Source organism: Acomys russatus, chromosome 13 (assembly GCF_903995435.1).
Source record: "Acomys russatus chromosome 13, mAcoRus1.1, whole genome shotgun sequence".
NCBI classification, from domain to species: Eukaryota; Metazoa; Chordata; class Mammalia; order Rodentia; family Muridae; genus Acomys; species Acomys russatus.
Genome location: NC_067149.1, coordinates 42,429,218 through 42,448,620, shown reverse-complemented (window position 1 = coordinate 42,448,620; position 19,403 = coordinate 42,429,218). Strand labels below are relative to the sequence as shown.

Below are 19,403 nucleotides of genomic sequence, written 5' to 3'. Positions count from 1 at the left end.
TGAGTAAGTTTCTTCCCTAGCTCTCTGCAATTAAATTTGTGTGTGTTTTTAAAGAGCCAATCAGCTCCGAGTTCCAGTCAAGAGAGAAGTGGGGAGATGGAACTTTGCTGCACCCCGCCCCTCAGGTTTTCTCTGTGTAGCCCTGGCTGTTCTGGAACTTGCTCTGTAGACTAGGCTGGCCTTGAACTCACAGATCTGTCTCCCTCTGCCCCCATTGCCTGGCTCTTTATCCACTCTAAAGACTTGATGAAGTGAACTAGAGTCTAAGTTTAAAAACATCATTGTGAGGCTCAGAGAGTAAGGATGCTTGCAGTCAAGTCTGAGACCTAGGTACCATCCTGGGACGTACATGGTTGAAGGAGAGAAGCAATTCCTACAAGTTTCCTTCTGATTTACACACACACGCACACGCACACGCACACACACCATCATCAACAGAAAGTCTGGGAGCCTTCCTGGTATTGAGCCATGACTTTCTTCTCAAGATTTATTTTTATTTTTAAATTATGTGTATTTGTGTACCTGTATGTGGGTTTGCACATATGAGTGCAGGTGTCTAGAGAGTCCAGAAGAGGGAGCCATTGTGAGCTTGGGTACTAGGAATAGAACTAGAGTGTTCTGGAAGAACGGCCAATTCCCTTAACTGTTGAACATTTCTCCATCTTCTTGTTGGGATCCGTGAGTTTCAAAAGAGGATCTAGGAAACCTGAGGGTGGCCACACTTGGATCTTCTCACCTGGAGACTGTGCCTCAGCAGAAGCCACAAGCCCCAGAGAACCTGTTTTGCAAAATGAACTACCTCTATTGTTATTTCATACAGTATTTAGTCCATATTCCAGATGAGACAGGCTGGGGATGGCATATGACCCAATAACAGAACAGAAAATAGCTTGGGACCCAGACAACAATTTTTTTCTTTCCAACATTGAAGTCAGCTACTGGTTATTTTTTTGGCGTCTTGGAGCGCTTTCTCAGGGAATGCCCTTTCTGTCCAGGCTGTCTTTGTCTAGTTTGCTTTCTGTGCAGTGATAAACACAGAACAAAAGCAGCTTGGGAGGCAAGGGTTGGTTTCAGCTTTCAGCTTGTAGGGAGGTCAGACCTGGGACTGATGCAGAAGCCGTGGAGGGCTGCTGCCTATTGGCTTGCTCCCCAAAGCTTCCTCAGCCTGCTTTCTGTACCACCCAGAACATCTGCCCAGGGTGTTCCCACCCCCTGGGGGCTGGGCCCTCCCACATCAATCACTAATCAAGAAAGTGCCCCACAGGCTTGTCCACAGGCCATTTCTCAATGGAGCTTCCTTCTCAAATGACTCTAGCTTGTGTTAAGTGGACAAAAAACTAACCAAGACTCCCTCCCTCCCTCCCTCTCTCTCTCTCTCCTCTTTTCTCTCTCACCGTCCCTCCCTCCCGTGTGTGTGTGTGTGTGTGTGTGTGTGTGTGTGTGTGTGTGTGTGTGTGTGTTTTCTAGAGACAAAGGTTCGAGGACGGCCAGAAGGCATGCAGGTGGAGCTGTGGTAAAAACCAGCCAGAAGTCCAGCTTCTGCCTGTTTTATGAAGTTAGCGGCTGGTTATGCTAAGCAAATGTTTTCCTTAATTGTGGCAGTATGAGAAAAACAATGGAGAGCCCAGGGCCGCTGGGCCGGGGGCGTGTCCGCTTCCCCCACCCCAAACATCACCAGAGACTGACAGCTAAAAATTAAAGCCAGGCCTGGCCTTCTCCGGGTCACGTGCCCTCGCCAGACCCTGCACCAATTGGAAGCGTTTCCCTCCTCCCCCGCCCCTGCCCGTCCCACTGCAGAGCTGGCCGGTAGCAGCACGAGTTTGCCCAGCGCAGCGAAGTGCAGCGGGCGCGCTAGAGCTCCCAGTGCCCGGGTCGGATTTTCCAGCGTTTCCTCTTCGCAGCTAGGGGGTGGGGAAGCCGCGCGTGAGTGTGGGCGCGCGTGGACTGTTGGAATGGGAGGGAACTCAGCCTGCTCTAAGTGTTTTGATCCGAGGCTGCCCTTCTGATTGATTCTAAGTGGCATCCCAGTCCCTACCTCCCAAGCCTGCGCTACCGCACTGTGCCTTCAGGTACGTGTGGCTGCCGGACTGCCACGTCCCAGTGACTTTGGGCGTGGAGTTTGGTGACCAGAGGGTGAGACTGCGAGTGGCTCCGTGTGGCGCCTCGCGGAGCTGCCGCCGCGTGCGTGCAAACGCGGAACCTAGATTCCTGAGAGGCTACCGCTGCGCCTGTCCTCAGGATGCCGGAAGGCGGATAGGTGTGGGGTTTGAGAGGGTGACCCAGTGCCCCGCGTGGTCGACTAAGCGGGAAGGTTACGAGGAGACAGGAGCACGAAGCGTGGCGGGACGGTGGGGCGGAAGCCTGCAGTGAGCGCGTGCGGACGCGCGTGGCTGGCGGCGGTGGGCACCTGGACACGCACCAGAGTGCCCGTGGGAGTTCACCCGTGTCCTGAGAAGGTGCGTCTGTGGGGCTCTGGGGCGTGGCGCGTGGTGGGGGACGTTGAGGGACGCCGTGTCCACGTGCCCTGCCCCGCTGGAACTCCTCGCTGGGTGCAACGCATTCCCAGCGACGTTCCGGGTTAGAGTTCTAGATTCCGAGCGCGGCGCGCCGTAGGGTACGCGCCGCTCGTGGCCGTGCAGCGCGGCCCCGCGGGCTCACCTGGGCGCGGCTTCACCTGTCTGGCCTGAGGGGCGTGACCGGGGCGTGGCTATGCCTGCCAGGAGGCGACCAGGCGCGGGCGGGCTGCGCCTCATTCCAGGGATTCCTCGCGCTCCCGAGCGTGCGCGCGTGTTGGAGAACCCAGAGGAGAGGGGGCGCGTTCCCGAGTCCGCGTGCCCCGCCTCCGTCCTCAGCGCCCCCGGCGGGGCCAGGCCGGCCCGTGGCGCCCAAGCGGTGAGTGCGGGGAGCCCTGGCCTAGGTCCGGAGACGTTAGGAGACCCGGACCCGCCGTGGACCAAGGGCCGCTGCTCGTGCTCGCGGGACGGTCCAGCTCCGGCTGACCCGGGTCCCGGGCGCGCGTACAGGCCCGGAACCAAGGTACCCGCTGGGTCCCGGCATCGGCGCTTCTTGCCTGCGCGGGGGCTGCGGGACCAGTCTCTTTCCGCACATTTCCTGCCCGCTGCTCAAAATAGGGCTGCGCCCTCTTTCTTCATTGCGTGAGGCCTCCCCGGAAAGCTTCGGTCTTTGCTTTTTTGGGGGGTTTTGTTTTGCTTTGCTCAAGACTCTCGAATTCACACACAGACTTTGAGGTCTTAGGCAGGGATGACAGGACTTGCTCGGGAGGCTTGGCTAGCGCTGTCTTGGCTTTGCGTTCGTCGGTTTCAACGAGATGATTAAAAAGTCGGTTTCACTTTGATCGTTGGTCCCGTTTGTCTGTTCCTTGTGTTTCCTCCTCTTAATAAGAACCAGCAGCCTGGTGTGGGGGAGGTGGGCGGTCTTGAAGTGTTTATCAGGACCCGCTTTAATATATATGTTTTTTTATTTTTTTGAGACAGAATCTCTCTTTGTAGTTTTGGCTAGTCTGGAACTCGCTTTGTAGACCAGGTTGGCTTCAGACCCAAAGAGATCCACCTGCCTCTGCTTTTGGAGTGCTCGGATTAAAGGCTCATGAGCCACCACGTCCTGCAGAACCCACTTTGAATTCTACTACCATCCTGACTGTGGAGTTTTGACTTTTTCTTTTTTTCTTTTTTTTTTCTGAGCGAAAGAAAGTAGGCGCCTGTTTTTTTCTTCGGGGAACAAAGTTAAAAAAAAAAACCAAACAATACAGGTCCATTTGCATTTAGGATTTGAAGGTCAGTTTTGCATACCATTCTGGCATGGCAAACTTTACCTCCTCTTCAGCCTCTGCGGTCATTGTTCGCTGCAGAAGCTAATTAGGAGTCCACGCATGCCCACGAGGCCAATTGAGTGGGACGCATGGAGACCTCAGGGCTGGGTGGTGCTGCGTCCAAGCTGATTGTGTCTTCTAGCAAGGTCTTGTTTCTCCAGCTCTCCCTTTAGATGATGGATTTATGAGTACTTTCCTCATAAAATTCTTACACCAAGATAGTTTGCAAAGCCCCCCCCCCCCCCGGCGGGGTGTTCATTCTCGTATAGTTATATTTGGCTGAGAAGCTGTCTTCCTCGCTTTATGTTTTATTTTTACGTATTCATTTACTATTTGGCTTTTGGAGGCAGGGTTTCTCTGTGTAGTCCTGGTTGCCTTGGAACTCAATTTGTAGGCCATGCTGATCTCGAACTCAAAAATGTGTTTGCCTCTGCCTCCTGAGCTGGAACTAAAGGCATGTACCACCACACCCAGAATGCTTGGTGTTTTGTTTGTTTGTTTGTTTTGTTTTTTCGAGACAGGGTTTCTCTGTGTAGCCTTGGCTGTCCTGACCTCCCTTTGTAGACCAGGCTGGCTGCGAATTTACAGAGATCCGCCTGCCTCTGCCTCTCGAGTTCTGGGATTAAAGGCCTGCGCCACCACTGCCTGGCTTACTTGGTGTTTGTAACCCTGGCAAAATTTTCGTTTCGGGCCGATTTGCCTTGCCTCCTATGAGTGCGAGCATGCCCGTATTTGACACTTCTGTGCAGTCCGCCTTGGCTTTTGGTTTGGAAGAGAGAACATGAACTAATTTTTGTCTTGGCCCAAACAATACAATTAAGATAATTCTGCTGTAAATAACCACGTTTGCATTCCAGAACTGTGGGTGTTGTTTTAAAAACTGAGTTCAGACCCCCAGTACCCACTTAAAAGCTGGGCACAGGGTCTGGGGAGTTGGCTCCTCAGATAAGGAGCACTTGCAGAGGGCTGGCCACACCCACATGGCAACTTGCAACAATGCATAACCCCATTTCTAGATGATCGGATGCTCTCTCGGCTTCTGAAGGTCCAGCAAAAGAGTGAGTTCTACAAGCACTGGGGAGGCAGAGGCAGATGGATCTCTGTGAGTTCCAGGCCAGCCTGGTCTACAAAGCAAGTCCAGGATAGCCAAGGCTACACAGAGAGACCCTGTCTCGAAAAGCAAAACAAAAACAAAAAAAGAGTTCTATATCGGGTGAAGAGACTGTCTTCAAAACAAACAGATTCAACTGGGAGATGGAAGGTACCGGAGCACTGAATATACCTTTACAAAACAGTGGCAGTCCAAAGTTCTGATAACAAAAGCCAAACACCTGGGAAATGTACGGGAATTGTTTATTGCCTGAGATAAAGTGTCACAGATAAGAGAAACAGGAGAAAGAGGAAAATGTGTCTAAGAACTTTCAGAGGCTTGGTATAGCACACACCTGTAACCCCAGCACATGTTAGGCTGAGGCAGGAAAACAGAGGACTGTCCTCTGGGATGCACGTCAAGTTCTAGGCCACCTGGGTAAAGGAGACCTTATCTTAAAAAAAAAAAAAAAAAAAAAAAAGTTTCCTATTATTTCCTATTAGGTAGATATTTTGTTTTGTTTTTTTGTTTTTTTCCAAGACAGGTTTTCTCTGTGGATCCTTGGCTGTCCTGAACTCACTTTGTGGACCAGGCTAGCCTCAGTCATATCCCAACACTGGGGAGGCAGAGGCAGGTGGATCCCTGTTCGAGGCCAGCCTGGTCTACCAAGAAAGTCCAGCACAGCCAAGACTACACAGAGAAACCTTGTATTGAAAAAAAAAAAAAAATCAAATAAATAACTACCTCCAGTAGGATATGTTAGCTGAGGGCCATCCATGGTTCTAAGAGGGAAACTTATGAATTAATACAAGGTACTTGTTGGAGTTTGTTTTTTTTTTTTTTAATTTTTAAAATTTATTTATTATGTATACAGCATTCTGCCTGCAGGCCAGAAGACATGGTTGTGAGCCACCATGTGGTTGCTGGAAATCGAACTCATGACCTTTGGAAGAGCAGTCAGTGCTCTTAACCTCTGAGCCATCTCTCCCGCCCGACTTGTTAGAGTTTTAATTGGGTGGTGGTGGCACACACCTTTAATCCCAGCACTCAGGAGGCAGAAGCAGGCAGATCTCTGTGAATTTGAAGCCAGCCTGGTCTACAAAGCGAGTCTAGGACAGCCAAGGCTACACAGAAACCCTGTCTCAAAAAACAAACAAACAAACAAAAACCAACAAAACAAAACAAAGAAAGAAAGATAAAAAAGAAAAAGGGGGGAAAAAAAGGAAAGAAAGAAAGAAAAAGAAAAAAACTGGGTAAATTAAGGTGAATGGTACCAGTTGGTTGGCAGGAGTTTGTCCACTTAAAAGACAAATAGTGATGACAAGAAACTTAGGAGCATTGTTGCCAGATCTGGAAGGCACATACTGCCAAGATAGGAAGGTAAGGAAGTGTTGACAGGAGGGTAGGAGGCGGAAATCTATGTGGGATTTAGTTTGATGGTTCTTTGGCAAAGGAGGAACCCTTTCAGAATCTCCTTTGTGTGTCTTGTGCCTCCTGTCTGCTAGTGAGATACAGTTCGCAGCCATTTGTTTGCCTACTCAGTGGCGTTGGAGACCGGCTCCGAGGCAGAGCTGGCCCTGTGTGGCAGGTGGAGGTTGGGAAGGCTTGAGTCTTTCCACTCACATTTCCCAAAGGTGATGCTCAGTCTTGTTGCAGTGCTCACACTATGTGTGTGCATGCCGGTGCCGTGCTTTGGAGTGTGCTGGGGAGGGGGGCAGATGTAAGTACCATGTTTTCTTTTCTTCCCTTTCATGCTTTGTGGGGGAGGGGACTTCATTCAAACATCCTCCAAGAATGATGATGAAGATGCTTCTGTTCCTTCAGCTAGGGGGACTATGGTGTGCCCTGTGTGGAAAATACGTATCGTGAGGAATATGAGGTTTTGGGGTGTGTGGCAGAGCTGTAAGCTGTGAATTCCATGTTAATGAGTCCACAGATACTCAGTAAGATGTGTTTAAACAGAAACACACTTGAAACAAGGCTGTGTGTTGGTCAGTTGGCAGACTGTGTTGAGGAGCTGAAGGGAACCTGATTGAATATTTATGTGTGTGTGTGTGTTTGTCTGTGTACGTAGCACATGTGTTCAGAGTCCACCGAGGCTAGAGGAGGGTACTTAGATCCTATGGAACTCAAACTATAAATCATGTGAGCTGCCTTGTGGGTGCTGTGAACTGAACCCAGGTTCTCTCTGCAAGAGCATGGAGTTTGCTGCTGAGCCATCTCTGCAGCCCCCAACCAGTTCACGGTGGTTTTATAGAGCCTAGTGATATAGCACATTGAGACAACTAACTGCAGTTACTAAGGGCCACAACGAGTGTGTCCTAATGGTGCCCGAGCCATATCCCGAGTTACAAGACTTATCTAGGTTTCCACAGGCTGGGAGTTGAGGTCAGAAGCGGGCGTGGGATCCCCTGGAGCTGGGGTTACAGGTGTCGCTGAGTCATAAAGCTCACTTTTATGTAGGCTGACAACAGGGCTGAAAAATGTTGAGAATTGGTAGTGTGCTCAAGGAGTCTTAAGCCTTTAGACATAGTGTATCAGTGTGTGCCTGTCGCATGGTTTCCTCTCTCCAGGCAGCCTTGCAGAAGGGTCATGTAGTGTGCTGTGGGTTTGGCTTCGCAGCTTTGAACCTGTTGTAGATGGCCTCTGTTGTTAGCTCCTGGTCTCTTTTCCTAGGTCTGCATTTGCACGATGGAGGCATAGAAAGACCTGTGTTGTCAGGGCTGAGCATGTAGCTCAGTATGGAGTGGTTTCTCTGTGTGCTCAAGGGCCTGGATTCTATTCCCAGCACTGTGAAAAAGCAGTGAACCCCCCCCCCCCACCTCCCCAGTGCTAATGGATTGTAGTGACTGAGGTTGATAAGATTGCAAGGTGGCACTGTCTACCAGCTGAGGTCTGTGAGGAGAGTAGACATAAGTCACATCCCTTTCTTCCTGTGGGGCTGAGGAAGGATGCAGAGTCAAGCCTTGGGTCACTGCAGCGTGCGAAGACATTAGATGGTTAAGCAGTACAGTGGTTTAGGATCCGGGCCCAGCACAGTGCCCCTTGTTCAGTCCAAGCCTACTGAGGTCTTCTCTAGCTGAGCGGTGGGAGGAGGTAGAGACAGATGGAGTTCATGGCAGGGGCCTGCTCCTTCTGTCTGAAGTCCAATGTGTCCAGTTTGAAGGATAGGAGGACGAAACATTCTAGAGGATACCAATCTCCTACAGAGGTGTTATGGGAGCAGCCTCAAGCCCTTTCAGGAAGAAGACACACGGGGAGAAGCTGGTCCACGTTCTGAGACAGTGGGGGCCGTTGCCAACAGTGCTGCCCTCGCTGTGCAGCTTGTCATGGGAGTTAACAACTACCTGCAGGAACCCTAGTGAGGATTTTAAGTATGCATGTATGTTTTTAATTCATAGGACATGCATGGCTATTACCTGTATTTCAGGCATCAACCATGGTGGATTTTCAGGCAGGATGGTGTACAGACATAAAGAGGCGGGCGTAAGTCAAAGCTGGCCAAGTCCTTGGCATGCCTGGCCTTCAAAGGATAGCCATGCGGGTCAGTCGCCCATGCTTGGACATGCCCAGGGATGGAAAGCTGGGGTATCAAAGGCTCTTCAGTGGCATGCCTGAGGAAAGAGCAACTTTTAATAGGCTGTAATTCTACTGCTGAGGAGATGGAGACAAGAAGATATTTGGCCAACCAAGTTCAGCTAAATCAGCAAGGTCCAGGTTCAGTGGCAAACCCTGTTTGAAAAGGTAGGGTAGAGAGTGATTGCAGAAGATAGCCGGTGCCGACTTCTGCCCACTACATTGCATGTGCACATTCACACGTGCATACATGGTCGCCACACACATCACATGTATATTTTAAAAAACAGTAAAAACAGGAAGGGATGGATGTGGAGAGATTGGCTCATGGGTACCAAGTTACAGATGGGATGACATTCTGGTGTCCTGAAGGCTGAGGTTAAGGCTAGTGCCACCGTGCCTGCCATCATTGCCTTTAAGGGGTTGTGTTATTACTTTCTGTTGCTGTGATAATATATAATGGCCAGGAGCAACTCAAGGAAGAAAGGCTGTATTTTGGCTTATAGGTTCAGAGGGCTAGGGACCTCGTGGCAGGGGAGGCACGGTGTGGTGGGAGCAGGAAGCTGGATGAACACATTTTTATCCACAAACAGGAAGCAGAGAGAACAGGAAGGTAAGCCTACAGACCTCCAAGCCTGCTTCACAGTGATCTGGCAAAGCTTGACCTCCCAAGGGTTTCATACTCTCCCCAAACAATGCCACAATCAGGATCAAGTGTCTAATGTGAGCCTACTGGTGTGTGTGTGTGTGTGCGCGTGTGTGTGTGTGTGTGTGTGTGTGTGTGTGTGTGTGTGTGTGTGCGCGCGCGAGCGCGCGAGAGTGAGCGTGCATTCTTGTTCAAACCAAGGGGACCTGGCTGGCCAACCCACTGGCTTTGCATATCTGCAGCAAACCTAGCACACAATGGCCTTTCTGTGAGTAATTGGTTTTCTGATGCTAGTGCCCTGGCTGTATTGACTCAACAGATGGTAAAAGATGAGAAGAAAAAAAGGCACACAAGTGGGACATATCTCTTAGCAGGAAGAACAGAGAGGGGCAGTCTGAGAAGTGGCTGTGACTAGGGAGAACGTATGTTGCAAGTAGCTGGTGGGTCCTCATGGAGATGCAGTTGCCTGTGGTCTCTAGAATTTGGAGACTGTTTTGCTTGTCTCTTCATTTCAGCTTCCTAGTTAGCCACAGTGTGGTCTGCTGTGGGTATAAGCTACTACTCCCAGACAGGGAACTCATCTTTTGTTTTCCGTGGTGCCTAAATCTGCTATTGGGTAGAAAGAGAAGAGGCCCAGTGAAGCCCTCTAAGTTTTTGAACGTCTCTAATAAGGCCACAGTCCTGGCAACACTTGCACTTGTGGCCTGTGCTACTGCCTCCCACTGGAAGAGGGTGAGCTGGCTAGCCCAGCAGTGGTCCTAGCAGGGGCTGGTTTGGACTGCTCATGGGACAGGGCCAGCAAAATTTTGGGGATATTTAACTATGTGCATCAAGCATCCTGGGACAGTTTCCAGTTTTGGCCAAGTGATAGCATGACAGGAACTCCAGGCAGCTTGACTGTAACTTCTGCCAGCCCTATCTCCACCAGTGGCTGTGCTGGCTATGGAAGGTTGTTCCAGGCTGGCAAATCTTCGTGGAGGGCAGACATGGTCACTGGTGCTCCTTGGGCTCGCCAGCTCTGTACCTTCCATCATGGAAATCTCCGGGAAAACTTCCACGACACATGCCTTGGATTCCGTTCCTTCACTTGAAAAGAAAATCAAATCTCTGTCATAATTCTGTTCCCAAGGCAGGTGCTGCTGTCCTCTTGTTGGCTGAAAAGGCACAGATACTTATTTTGGTGTGGAAAGGAAAAATGGCTTTCAGTTTGGGGTTGAACTTCATAGCAGCATTGAGTGCCCCCAAGTTTTAGTTGATAGCTTCGGAGTTGGAGACCTCTTCCTTCCTTACTGACTGGGACAAGACAGTCTTAGGAAAGGAGTTGGTCTGGCAGAGAAATATATGAGCATTGACAGTGATGGATAGACAGACTGCCCATGTGTGTTCTGCTCATGTGACAGTAGCCATGGAGGAAGGCTGCAGGACTGTCTGGAATGGGTTTGTATCACAGCAGTGTGCTGTGTTCTTCTCACTTCAGTGCTAGTCCAGGGTGTCATCAGACCAAACAAACAATTCTATATCTGGGTATTGCTACACTAATTCCCTCTTGTCAGGGCTCAGCCTCAACTCTCAGATTCAGGGAGACCACCCTAGGTCCCCCTGTGAAGAGCAGTGGCTGATACTTGGCCCGTTTTCCTAATATTTCTCTTTATTGTAGGACATTGTTTTCTCAATTTGTTTTTGTTTGTTTATTTGTTTGTTTGTCTTTCAAGACAGGGTTTCTCTGTGTAGCCTTGGCTGTACTGGATTCACTTTGTAGACCAGGCTGGCCTTGAACTCACAGAGTTCCACCTGCCTCTGCCTCACCAGTGCTGGGATTAAATGTGTGCACCACCACTCCTGGCTCTCAATTTCTTTTTACTGAGCTCTGGAGATTGAGCCTTGCTCTCCTGCTGACCTACAATGCCCAGTCCTTATCATCTATAGGAATAAATGTTGTTATCTACAGTTCGCTTAATATACTGGTACATTTATTCACAAATATTTTCTTTCTTTGTGGTTTTTGTTTTGGGGATAGGATCTCATGTAATTCAGGTTGGCTTTGGATGCTCTTCTTTTAAAAATGATCCTAAATTATCTCCATGTATGTGTGGTTGTTGTGGCTTTGTGCATGTGAGTGCAGATGCCCACAGATGACACAGGTGTTAGAGTTTCCAGAAGCTGAGGTTACAGGTGGCTGTGAGCTGTCCAGTGTGGGTGCTGGGAACCTAACTCAGGTCCTCGGTGTTCTCTTGGCATCTCCGGTTGCCCTCCCCTCCCCAATGTGGCCATGTGAATCTCATTCATTCCTCTAACCCTGCCTCCTGGACAGAATGCCTCCGCGTTCCTGGCATTCCTGAGAACTGACATTCCTGGCATTCCTGAGGGCTGCCCCAGCCCCCTCACCTGGAGCCACCAGCTCTCCAAGCCCAGCAGGTGGCAGTCACATCATCTCCCTACGTCATCTGCCTTCACCTGCAATCCTTAAAAAACCCCACCCGCCTAGTGTAGGTCTTCTGGCCTCCTGCCCTGGGGCCCCTGAGCTCGCCTGCCTTGGGACTTCAGTTCCCAAATAAACCTGCCCTTTTTATTCTTTCAATCTGGCTTCGATTGGCTTGTTTTGTCGATTGGCAGAAGAGATAACTCATCACAAACTCTTAACCTTTGAGGCATCCCTGCAGCCCCTGATCTCAGCTTTGGCCTTCCCAATGCTGGGATGACAGGTATGCACTTCCTTGTACACAAATGCTTTGAAAGCACATTCCTTGTTTGATCTTATCTCCTGTCGGTTCCCACAGATGCCCGGCTTTTTTTTAGTTTATTTTTTTAGGTTCCTCAGCTGCTTTTTCCATCAGCCTTTTAGAATCCCCACCTCGGTGTCTGCAGGGCCTGGCTCACGAAATGGCTTGGAATTTCACACAGCTGTTTGTAATCCGCCATCACCCTAGGCAATCTTCAGGTTAACTGGGAGGCTGACGGGGGTGGGGCAAGGACTTGTGTGCAGCCTTCCATCCCTTGCCTAGGGCCTAGCGCGGTGACAGCACAGGCACACACTGCCGTTTGCTTCAAGATTCTTCAAATGAATTTACCATAGAAAAGCACAGCCCTCCCAACCAACCCTGGACCAGCAAGATGGCTCAGCAGGTAAAGGCACTTGCCACCAAACACGATGGCCTGAGTTCAAGTCCCAGAACGGGAGAGTTGTCCTCTGACTTGGTGAGCATGGAGGCTGGGTGTAGGGAAATAAATGTGAACAGCCACCTAAGCTTTGGGACTCAAACCTGGGCCCTCCGCAAGAGCATCTGGTGCTCTTAATAACGGGGCCATCTCAAAGCTATGCTCTGGAAACCCATCCCTTGTAGCTTGAGTTCTTGGAGGGTCATGCGCCACGCAGACCACAAGCTCTTTGGAAGCAGCTGCTTACCTTGGTCCCAGTCTGGTCTCTTAACACCCAGTACGGCCTCTGTGTTTACCGAGTGGGGTCGCAGTGCAAGATCAAGGACTGATGCTTCCTTGGAAGCCTGAAGTATTGTCTTAGGAAGAAAAGCCTGGCTGCCACCCACTGTGTGACCTTCATAGTAGGTTGTGGTAAATGTTGATGAGTACAGAATAAAGGTGGGGGTGGGGGTGTCTTTAAAAAGTGGCATTTCGAACTTTCTCTCCTTAGTTCCTGAGTCGAGTGTGTTCCCATGATAATTGGATGTGTTTGTTTACTTAGTGCGGTTGTTTTATTCAGGAAGGGAAACTGGTCAGAAACAGCCTTGTTTTTTAGGGATCTGCTCATAGCTTACAGCCTCTGCGTTTACAGCCGCCACGTCATAATCTAAGGGAACAGTTCCACTGGAACTAAGGCGGTCTGGGCTGGGGTGAGGTCTGTGCAGCATGCCCGGCTGGGGTTCACTGCACAGTGAGTGCTGTAAAACAAACAGGCTCATAAAACACCGTGGCACAGAAATCAGCGCCAGTGGTCACAAGGTACACTATATGACATGACATCAGAAGAGTCCGACTGCACTCAAAATGTGCTTTAACCTTCCAGAAGGCTCAGCGTTTTTGGGCACACACAGCCGATTTGAAGCTGCAGCTGTCTGGCTTTCCTGAGGCCTTGCTGTTGCTGGGTGACTCTCAGCTAGGAAGGCAAAATGGCAGGCTCATCCAGTTGTTTCTGTAAAGACTCATAAATGACACTGACCACCGCCAAACTCTCAGACCTGTGGCAGTGCTGTGTTCACAGACAGCCTTTGTTCCCCAGACTAGTTTTTACGGGTGTGTCTGCACAGGCTCGCCATGAAGGCATGTAAACATTTATAAACACTAGTGACACAGGTGTGAACACTCCCAGTGTCTCGCCCCAGAGCTCCAACAGTGCTTCCTGGGCTTGGCTATTTAGCCCCAGTTTTCGTTCCTGCCCAGGGCCCTGCTGTCTCTCTAAGAGAAGAGCTATTTGCCCTTGATGGAGGAGTTACTTTGCTGACTGCTAGAATTAGCTTCAATTCTCTTTCTGGTGCTGGGCTTGAACCCAGGGCCTAGTGTGTGCTAAGCACGTACTTCATGCTGTAACCCTAGTAGGCTGTTAGCTACCAGAATAACAGATGAGTCTTGCAAGTTCTGTTTACGTGTTTTTTTTTTTTTTTTCATCTATTCTTTTCCCCTCCAGGCTCTTCCAGGAATGGAGACACCGTTGGATGTGTTGTCCAGGGCAGCCTCTCTGGTGCATGCTGACGATGAAAAACGTGAGTCAAGTCATCTGTATTTAGCGTCTCCTGTTCTGAGTTAAACACCCTCTCCCCACGCCCCCCCCCAGCCCTTTTCTACCTTGTTTTTGTGACTGTGTCCTGGTGATTTTGGTTGCTTTTCCAAAGGAGCAGCATGGTGTCCTCATTCCAAGTATCAGGGATGGTTTATTTGTTATCTGTGGCAGTTTGGAGGATGGAACCCATGGTCCTGTGCATGCCTGGCAAGCCTCGTCCCAGAACACACATTTTAGCTCTCACCGTGGGTGCTAGGGCTGGAACTATAATTTGTTCTCCTGCAGCTTGCTTTTGTGGATTGGCAATGAAGATAAATCTTTTTGTTTGTTTGTTTGTTTTGTTTTTTGGTTTGAGACAGTATCACACTAGGTAGCCCTAGCTAGCCTGGAATTCATTGCGTAGACCAGTCTGGCCCCGAAGTCACAGTGGTAAGAGCAAAAGGGCGTGCCACCCATGCCTGGTGTCCGCTGAGTTTCATGTCCTCATGATACACAGTGCTTGCTGTTAGCTGTTGGGCCGACTTTTCTAATCTAATGGGTTTATAATTAAGAATGGGAGTGCTGGAGAGATGGCTCAGAGCTTAAGAGCACCACCTGTTCTTTCAAAGGCCCTGAGTTCAATTCCCAGCAACCACATGATGGCCCACAGCCATATGTAATGAGATCTAGTGCCCTCTTCTGACCTGCAGGCAGAATGCTGTATATATAATAAAAAAAAAAAAATCTTTAAAAAAATAAAAAGATTGGGAGGTGCTGTGGGGCTTTAATGGGGCTCATGTATTTGGTGCCAACCTTTGCTTTCTCCTGGTCTTCAATGTACTCAAGGGGTCCTGTGTGTCTCCTCCAGTCACACAAAGTCATCATTTAGAGAACTGGTTGGACAAGATAGCCGTCGAGTCCCCCCTCCTCCGCAGGCTCTTACACGGTTCCCAGGTAGTGAGCTTTTGATTACTGGGGGCTGTGGCTGAATGCGTTGTGATGAGGTGTAATTACCCCTCCCCAGGGAAATGGAAGCTTTGGGATGCTGAGTGTCGTTTCCAGGGCCACAGGGAGAGGCAGCTCTGGTGACAGGACTTTATCAGAACATCAGAAAACTCCTTGGTGGCCAAAGATGGCCGCTCCCCGGGTTGACTTGACTAGCTGTCTGGGATGTGCTGCACACTGACATGGCTGGTGGGAAAGCATTTGACTTCCTCTATGTTAGTATCCCAGGCTGGGAATCATTTAAGACAGCGGTTCTCAACCTTCCCAATGCTGCAGCCCTTTAATACAGCTCCTCCTGTTATGGTGACCCCCCCCCCAGCCATAAAGCTATTTTTGTTGCTATTTCATAACTATAATTTTGCTACTGTGATGGATCATAATGTAAATAGCTGTGTTTTCCTGTTGGTCTTAGGCAGCACCCATGAAAGGTTCTTTCAACCCCCAAAGGGGTTGTGACCCACAGGTTAAAAGCACGGAAAACATTGTATACATAATAAATAAATAAATCTTTAAAAAAAAAAAAACCAGCTGATTTAAAACAATGAAAGGTAATCGTGACTCTTTGTACCCTTGAATGTGAAGTTGAGGAATTTCTTATTATCCAGTACCTGCCCCCACCTTTTAAAAAGCCCCCTCCCCCCGTTCGTGATTCTCAGTTTTAGGATCGCTTTATTCAGGAGCCAACCTACCTAGGTTCCAACTTCATGAGTGACGGTTGCGAAAGGGGGCACAGAGTAATGTAGAGCTTAAGGAACATACTGTTGTAGAGACACAAAAGCTGTAGAAGAGGAGGTAAGCGTACAGGGTAGGGCCACCTGCACAGAACTAATTACTGCAAGGGGAGGGGACATCTTGCTGCTGTCTGCCCATGAGGCCCTGGAGGTGTTTCCCAGAGTAAGAGTGAATCACACGGACAGCTACAGTGATCAGAAGGTAGACTCGGGGATACACAGGGACACTTGGTGACTCCTGTTGGATTGGGAAGGCGCTGGTGTGCTTCTGTGGTCCTCCGTGTTCCCCCGTAGTTGCGGCTTCCTGGGATCTGGTTTTGCAAAGAAGATGAGGGGAGTGCAAGGATGCAAGGATGCGAGTAGACACTCCTTTTGTGTGTTGCCTATGGGAACGGCCCAGGGAACCCCACATGGGAGGTCCACACACTCGGTCGCCAAGCTACACTCAATCCCTGGGACATTTGAAAGGATTTCCTTCTGGTCAGTATGCCACAGTAAGGTTCAAAGGACTCAAGGCATTGGCATTGCACTTTCTGTGTCTGTCCACTACAGTGGCAGTGCATCCTCATGTCAGTGCGCGAGAGGTCACGCAGCTTAGAGACACAGTTGACCCTGACGCCCGACATCTCTCACTAGATTTCTTAGACTTAACTGGTCCGGCCCAGTCCGACTCAGCTTACTCTGCCCTAGATTAATTCTGTTTCGGCTTTTGTTATAAATTGCTCTTACACTTTAGGGGTGGTTAACATACTCCCCAACACTTTCAAAAAGCCTTGTGTGTGTGTGTGTAATCTGATTGGGGTGTCTGGTTACGAACACAGAACTGTTTCTTGAGATCAGCTTTCCAGCACATCTTGCTGACCCAGATGAGTCCCTCTACTTTTCTTCAGCTCCCAAAGAACTGGAAACTTGGGGGCATTTTGGAGGATATGATTGTTCTAGCATTTGGGAGCAAATGGAAGGCCCATGGTACCTGATAGCCTGGAGGCTTCATGAGGTCATCCAGCAAAGAATAAAGCCAACATCTGAGGACACCAGCAAAAGTAAATAGAAAAAGGGAGGTTTCGTGGTAACACAATAGTAGCTTATCTGGGAGGCCTAGAAGGAATATATTTACCCAAAATAATCATTCCACCACTCATGAGACTTTGGTTAATTCCATGAGCAACCAGGGCACACCTGGAACGTACTCAGTGAAAGCGCAACTCTAGGCTGCTGTTCCTGTTCTCTTTGTCTGGGAGAATCTTCCCTCTCGGGGTTGCTCGTGCTGAGGTTGGGGTGTCCTTAACTTTTTCCAGCTTATTCATTTACTGGTTAAAAAAAAGTGATCAAAATATGGAGACCAGACACCTAGCACAGAACAATACCTTCGTGTCTTTATTTATCTATTGGTTTGTGTGGGTGGGTGCATGCCATGGCACACATGTGAAGGTCAGAGGACAGCTTTGTGGCACTGTTTCTCCCCTTCTACCATATGGCTTCTGGGGCTTGAGCCCAGTTTGTCAGCTTGGGAGCCAGTGCCTTTTCCCATTGTGTTGGTTCTTCTCTATTGCTGTGGTAAAACATCATGACCAAGGTAACTTGAAGGAAGAATTTACTCGGGCTTATGTTTACAGAGGGTTAGAGTCCATAGTGGCAGGGACAGCATGGCAGCGGGCCCAGGCTGAGAGCTCACATGCGGAGCCACAATTAGAGAAGCAGAGAGTGTCCTCAGGGAGGCAGAGGCAGGCAGATCACTGTGAGTTCAAGGCCATCCTGCTCTACAAAGAGAGTTCAGGACAGCTAGGGCTACACAGAGAAACTCTGGTCTTGAAAAACAAACAAAAAGAAAAAAGAAAAAAGGAAAGAAGAAGCAGAGTGCCTGAACTAGAAATGGGCAAGACTAAACACTCAGAGTCCACTTTCAGTGACATATTTCCTTCACCTCCTAAGCCTCCCTAAACAGGGTCGCCGACTGGGGGCCAAGTGTTGAAATGCCCGAGACCATGTGGGGCATTTCTCATTCGAACCACCACACCCACCATCCATATTGCAGGCTTTTACTTTGGTGCCTTTTGTACCATACCTCATCCTATTGTGATGCTTACAAAATATTTTTGTCATTTTTTTCTTGCATTTTCTAGAATATAAGATTTTATAACTGGCTTGCATGCTTTAGTTGAAATCTTTTGGGTAACTTTTTTGAGAAGTCCACACTTGTGTTCTGGAAGTATCTTTTCTCTCTGAATGCCTCTCTCTCTTTTTTTTTTTTTAAACCCTATGCTTAAAGCATGTAATTAAAACATTTTAATACACCCATCTCTACTTTAAGAACAAAGATCTTGCTGGTTGGTGGTGGCGCACGCCTTTAATCTAGTACTCAGGAGGCAGAGGAAGGCAGATCTCTGAGTTTGAGGCCAGCCTGGTCTACAGAGTGAGTTCCAGGACAGCCAAGGCTACACAGAGAAACACTGTCTCAAAAAACAAGAAAGAGGAAGAGGAGGAGGAGGAGAAGCAGAAGACGACAATGATGACCATGACAATTCCAAACGAAGATCTTTTCTGGTAGTTTTTGAGATGGTGTTCAGACTTACTTAAACTTCTCAGTTCAAGTGATTCTCCTGTCTCAGCCTCCCAAGTAGCTGAGTTAAGTTTTTTAAAAGTATGGCTTTATTTATTTTTCAAGATTTAATTTTACATATGTGTATATGTGTATGCTGTGAGTGCCACATGAGCGCAGGGGCCCACAGTGCGCCAAGAGGGCGTCAGATCCCCTGGAGCTGGCGCTACAGCCTGCTGGGAGTGGCCTGACTTGAGTGCTAGGAACTGAGCCCCTGTTAATGTTAAGAGCACCAGCAAGCGCTCTTAATGATCGGGCCATCTCTCTAGCCTCAGAGGGCAAAACTTTATTTTAGGGGTTTGTGCAGAGTGGTGCATATGGAGAATAGCATTGGAGCATGCAGCATTATGGATCTGTTTCATACCTTGCACTTCTGGCACCTTCTTTGGTGAAGGCCCTTGGAAGGTGACAGATGACTGAAGCATAGGTGACCTTAGCCCTTCCTAGTAAGGACTTCTGAGGAGTTCAAGCTTTCATTGGTAAGAGATAAGCCCCCAGCTGTGTGCATCATTTTCATCGCTAGGTTGATGTTGATTTTGCCTAGACAGAAAAGAATTAGAGGCAGAGTGTGGTGGCGCACGCCTTTAATCCCAACACATGGGAGGCAGAGGCAGGTGGCCCTCTGTGAGACTGGGGCCAGCTTTGTCTACATAGTGGGTTCCAGGATGGCCAGAGCTACATAGTGAGACCTTGTCTCAAGAAAAGAGGGAGAGGAAAAAACTAATAGATTATGCCCTGGTGGAATGCGTTCGCAACATTTTCTCAGGCCGATAGATTGCTGTGACTTGTATCTGACTCCACATCAAACCAGCCCGTGCAGGGGTGGCATTTGCTCCTTCCTCCTTGCTTTCCACTCATTACCTTGCCTTTCCTCTCAAGATCTAAACTTGTGACTTTCGAACAGTTTGAAGATGGCACCTCGTGAGAGAGCAGTTCATGTTATGCTTGACCCCCATGCCCTTTCGTGGAGCTGATCTCTGAGAATCTCTGGAGAGAGCCCCACACTCAGCCTGCGCTGTGTGGTTCTGGTAAGGTCCATTGTGAAGAAGGTAAGGCCCAAGGTAACAAACTGAGGCCCACAGCTTGACCAACCTTGAGGACATCTCTGTGCTTTGAGGTCATCTTCCTCTTGTGTGCTGGGAGGACTGACTGACTGTAGGCTGTGGAAATGTAACTACCAGGGGCATCCCGGCCTTGCAGAAATGGACCAAGAGGCAGC

At 49.2% G+C, this 19,403-nt stretch overlaps 1 protein-coding gene across 1 annotated transcript in view; it reads left to right on the top strand.

Moving 5' to 3' along the window:
* The first annotated feature begins 13,776 nt into the window (after positions 1 to 13,776).
* Vgll4 (vestigial like family member 4) overlaps positions 13,777 to 19,403 on the top strand; it is a 108,286-nt gene continuing 102,659 nt past the window's right edge. Inside the window, exon 1 of the mRNA XM_051155107.1 lies at positions 13,777 to 13,853. Coding sequence (XP_051011064.1) covers positions 13,790 to 13,853 — 64 coding nt within the window. The 5' untranslated portion in view covers positions 13,777 to 13,789. The remainder of the gene's footprint in view (positions 13,854 to 19,403) is intronic.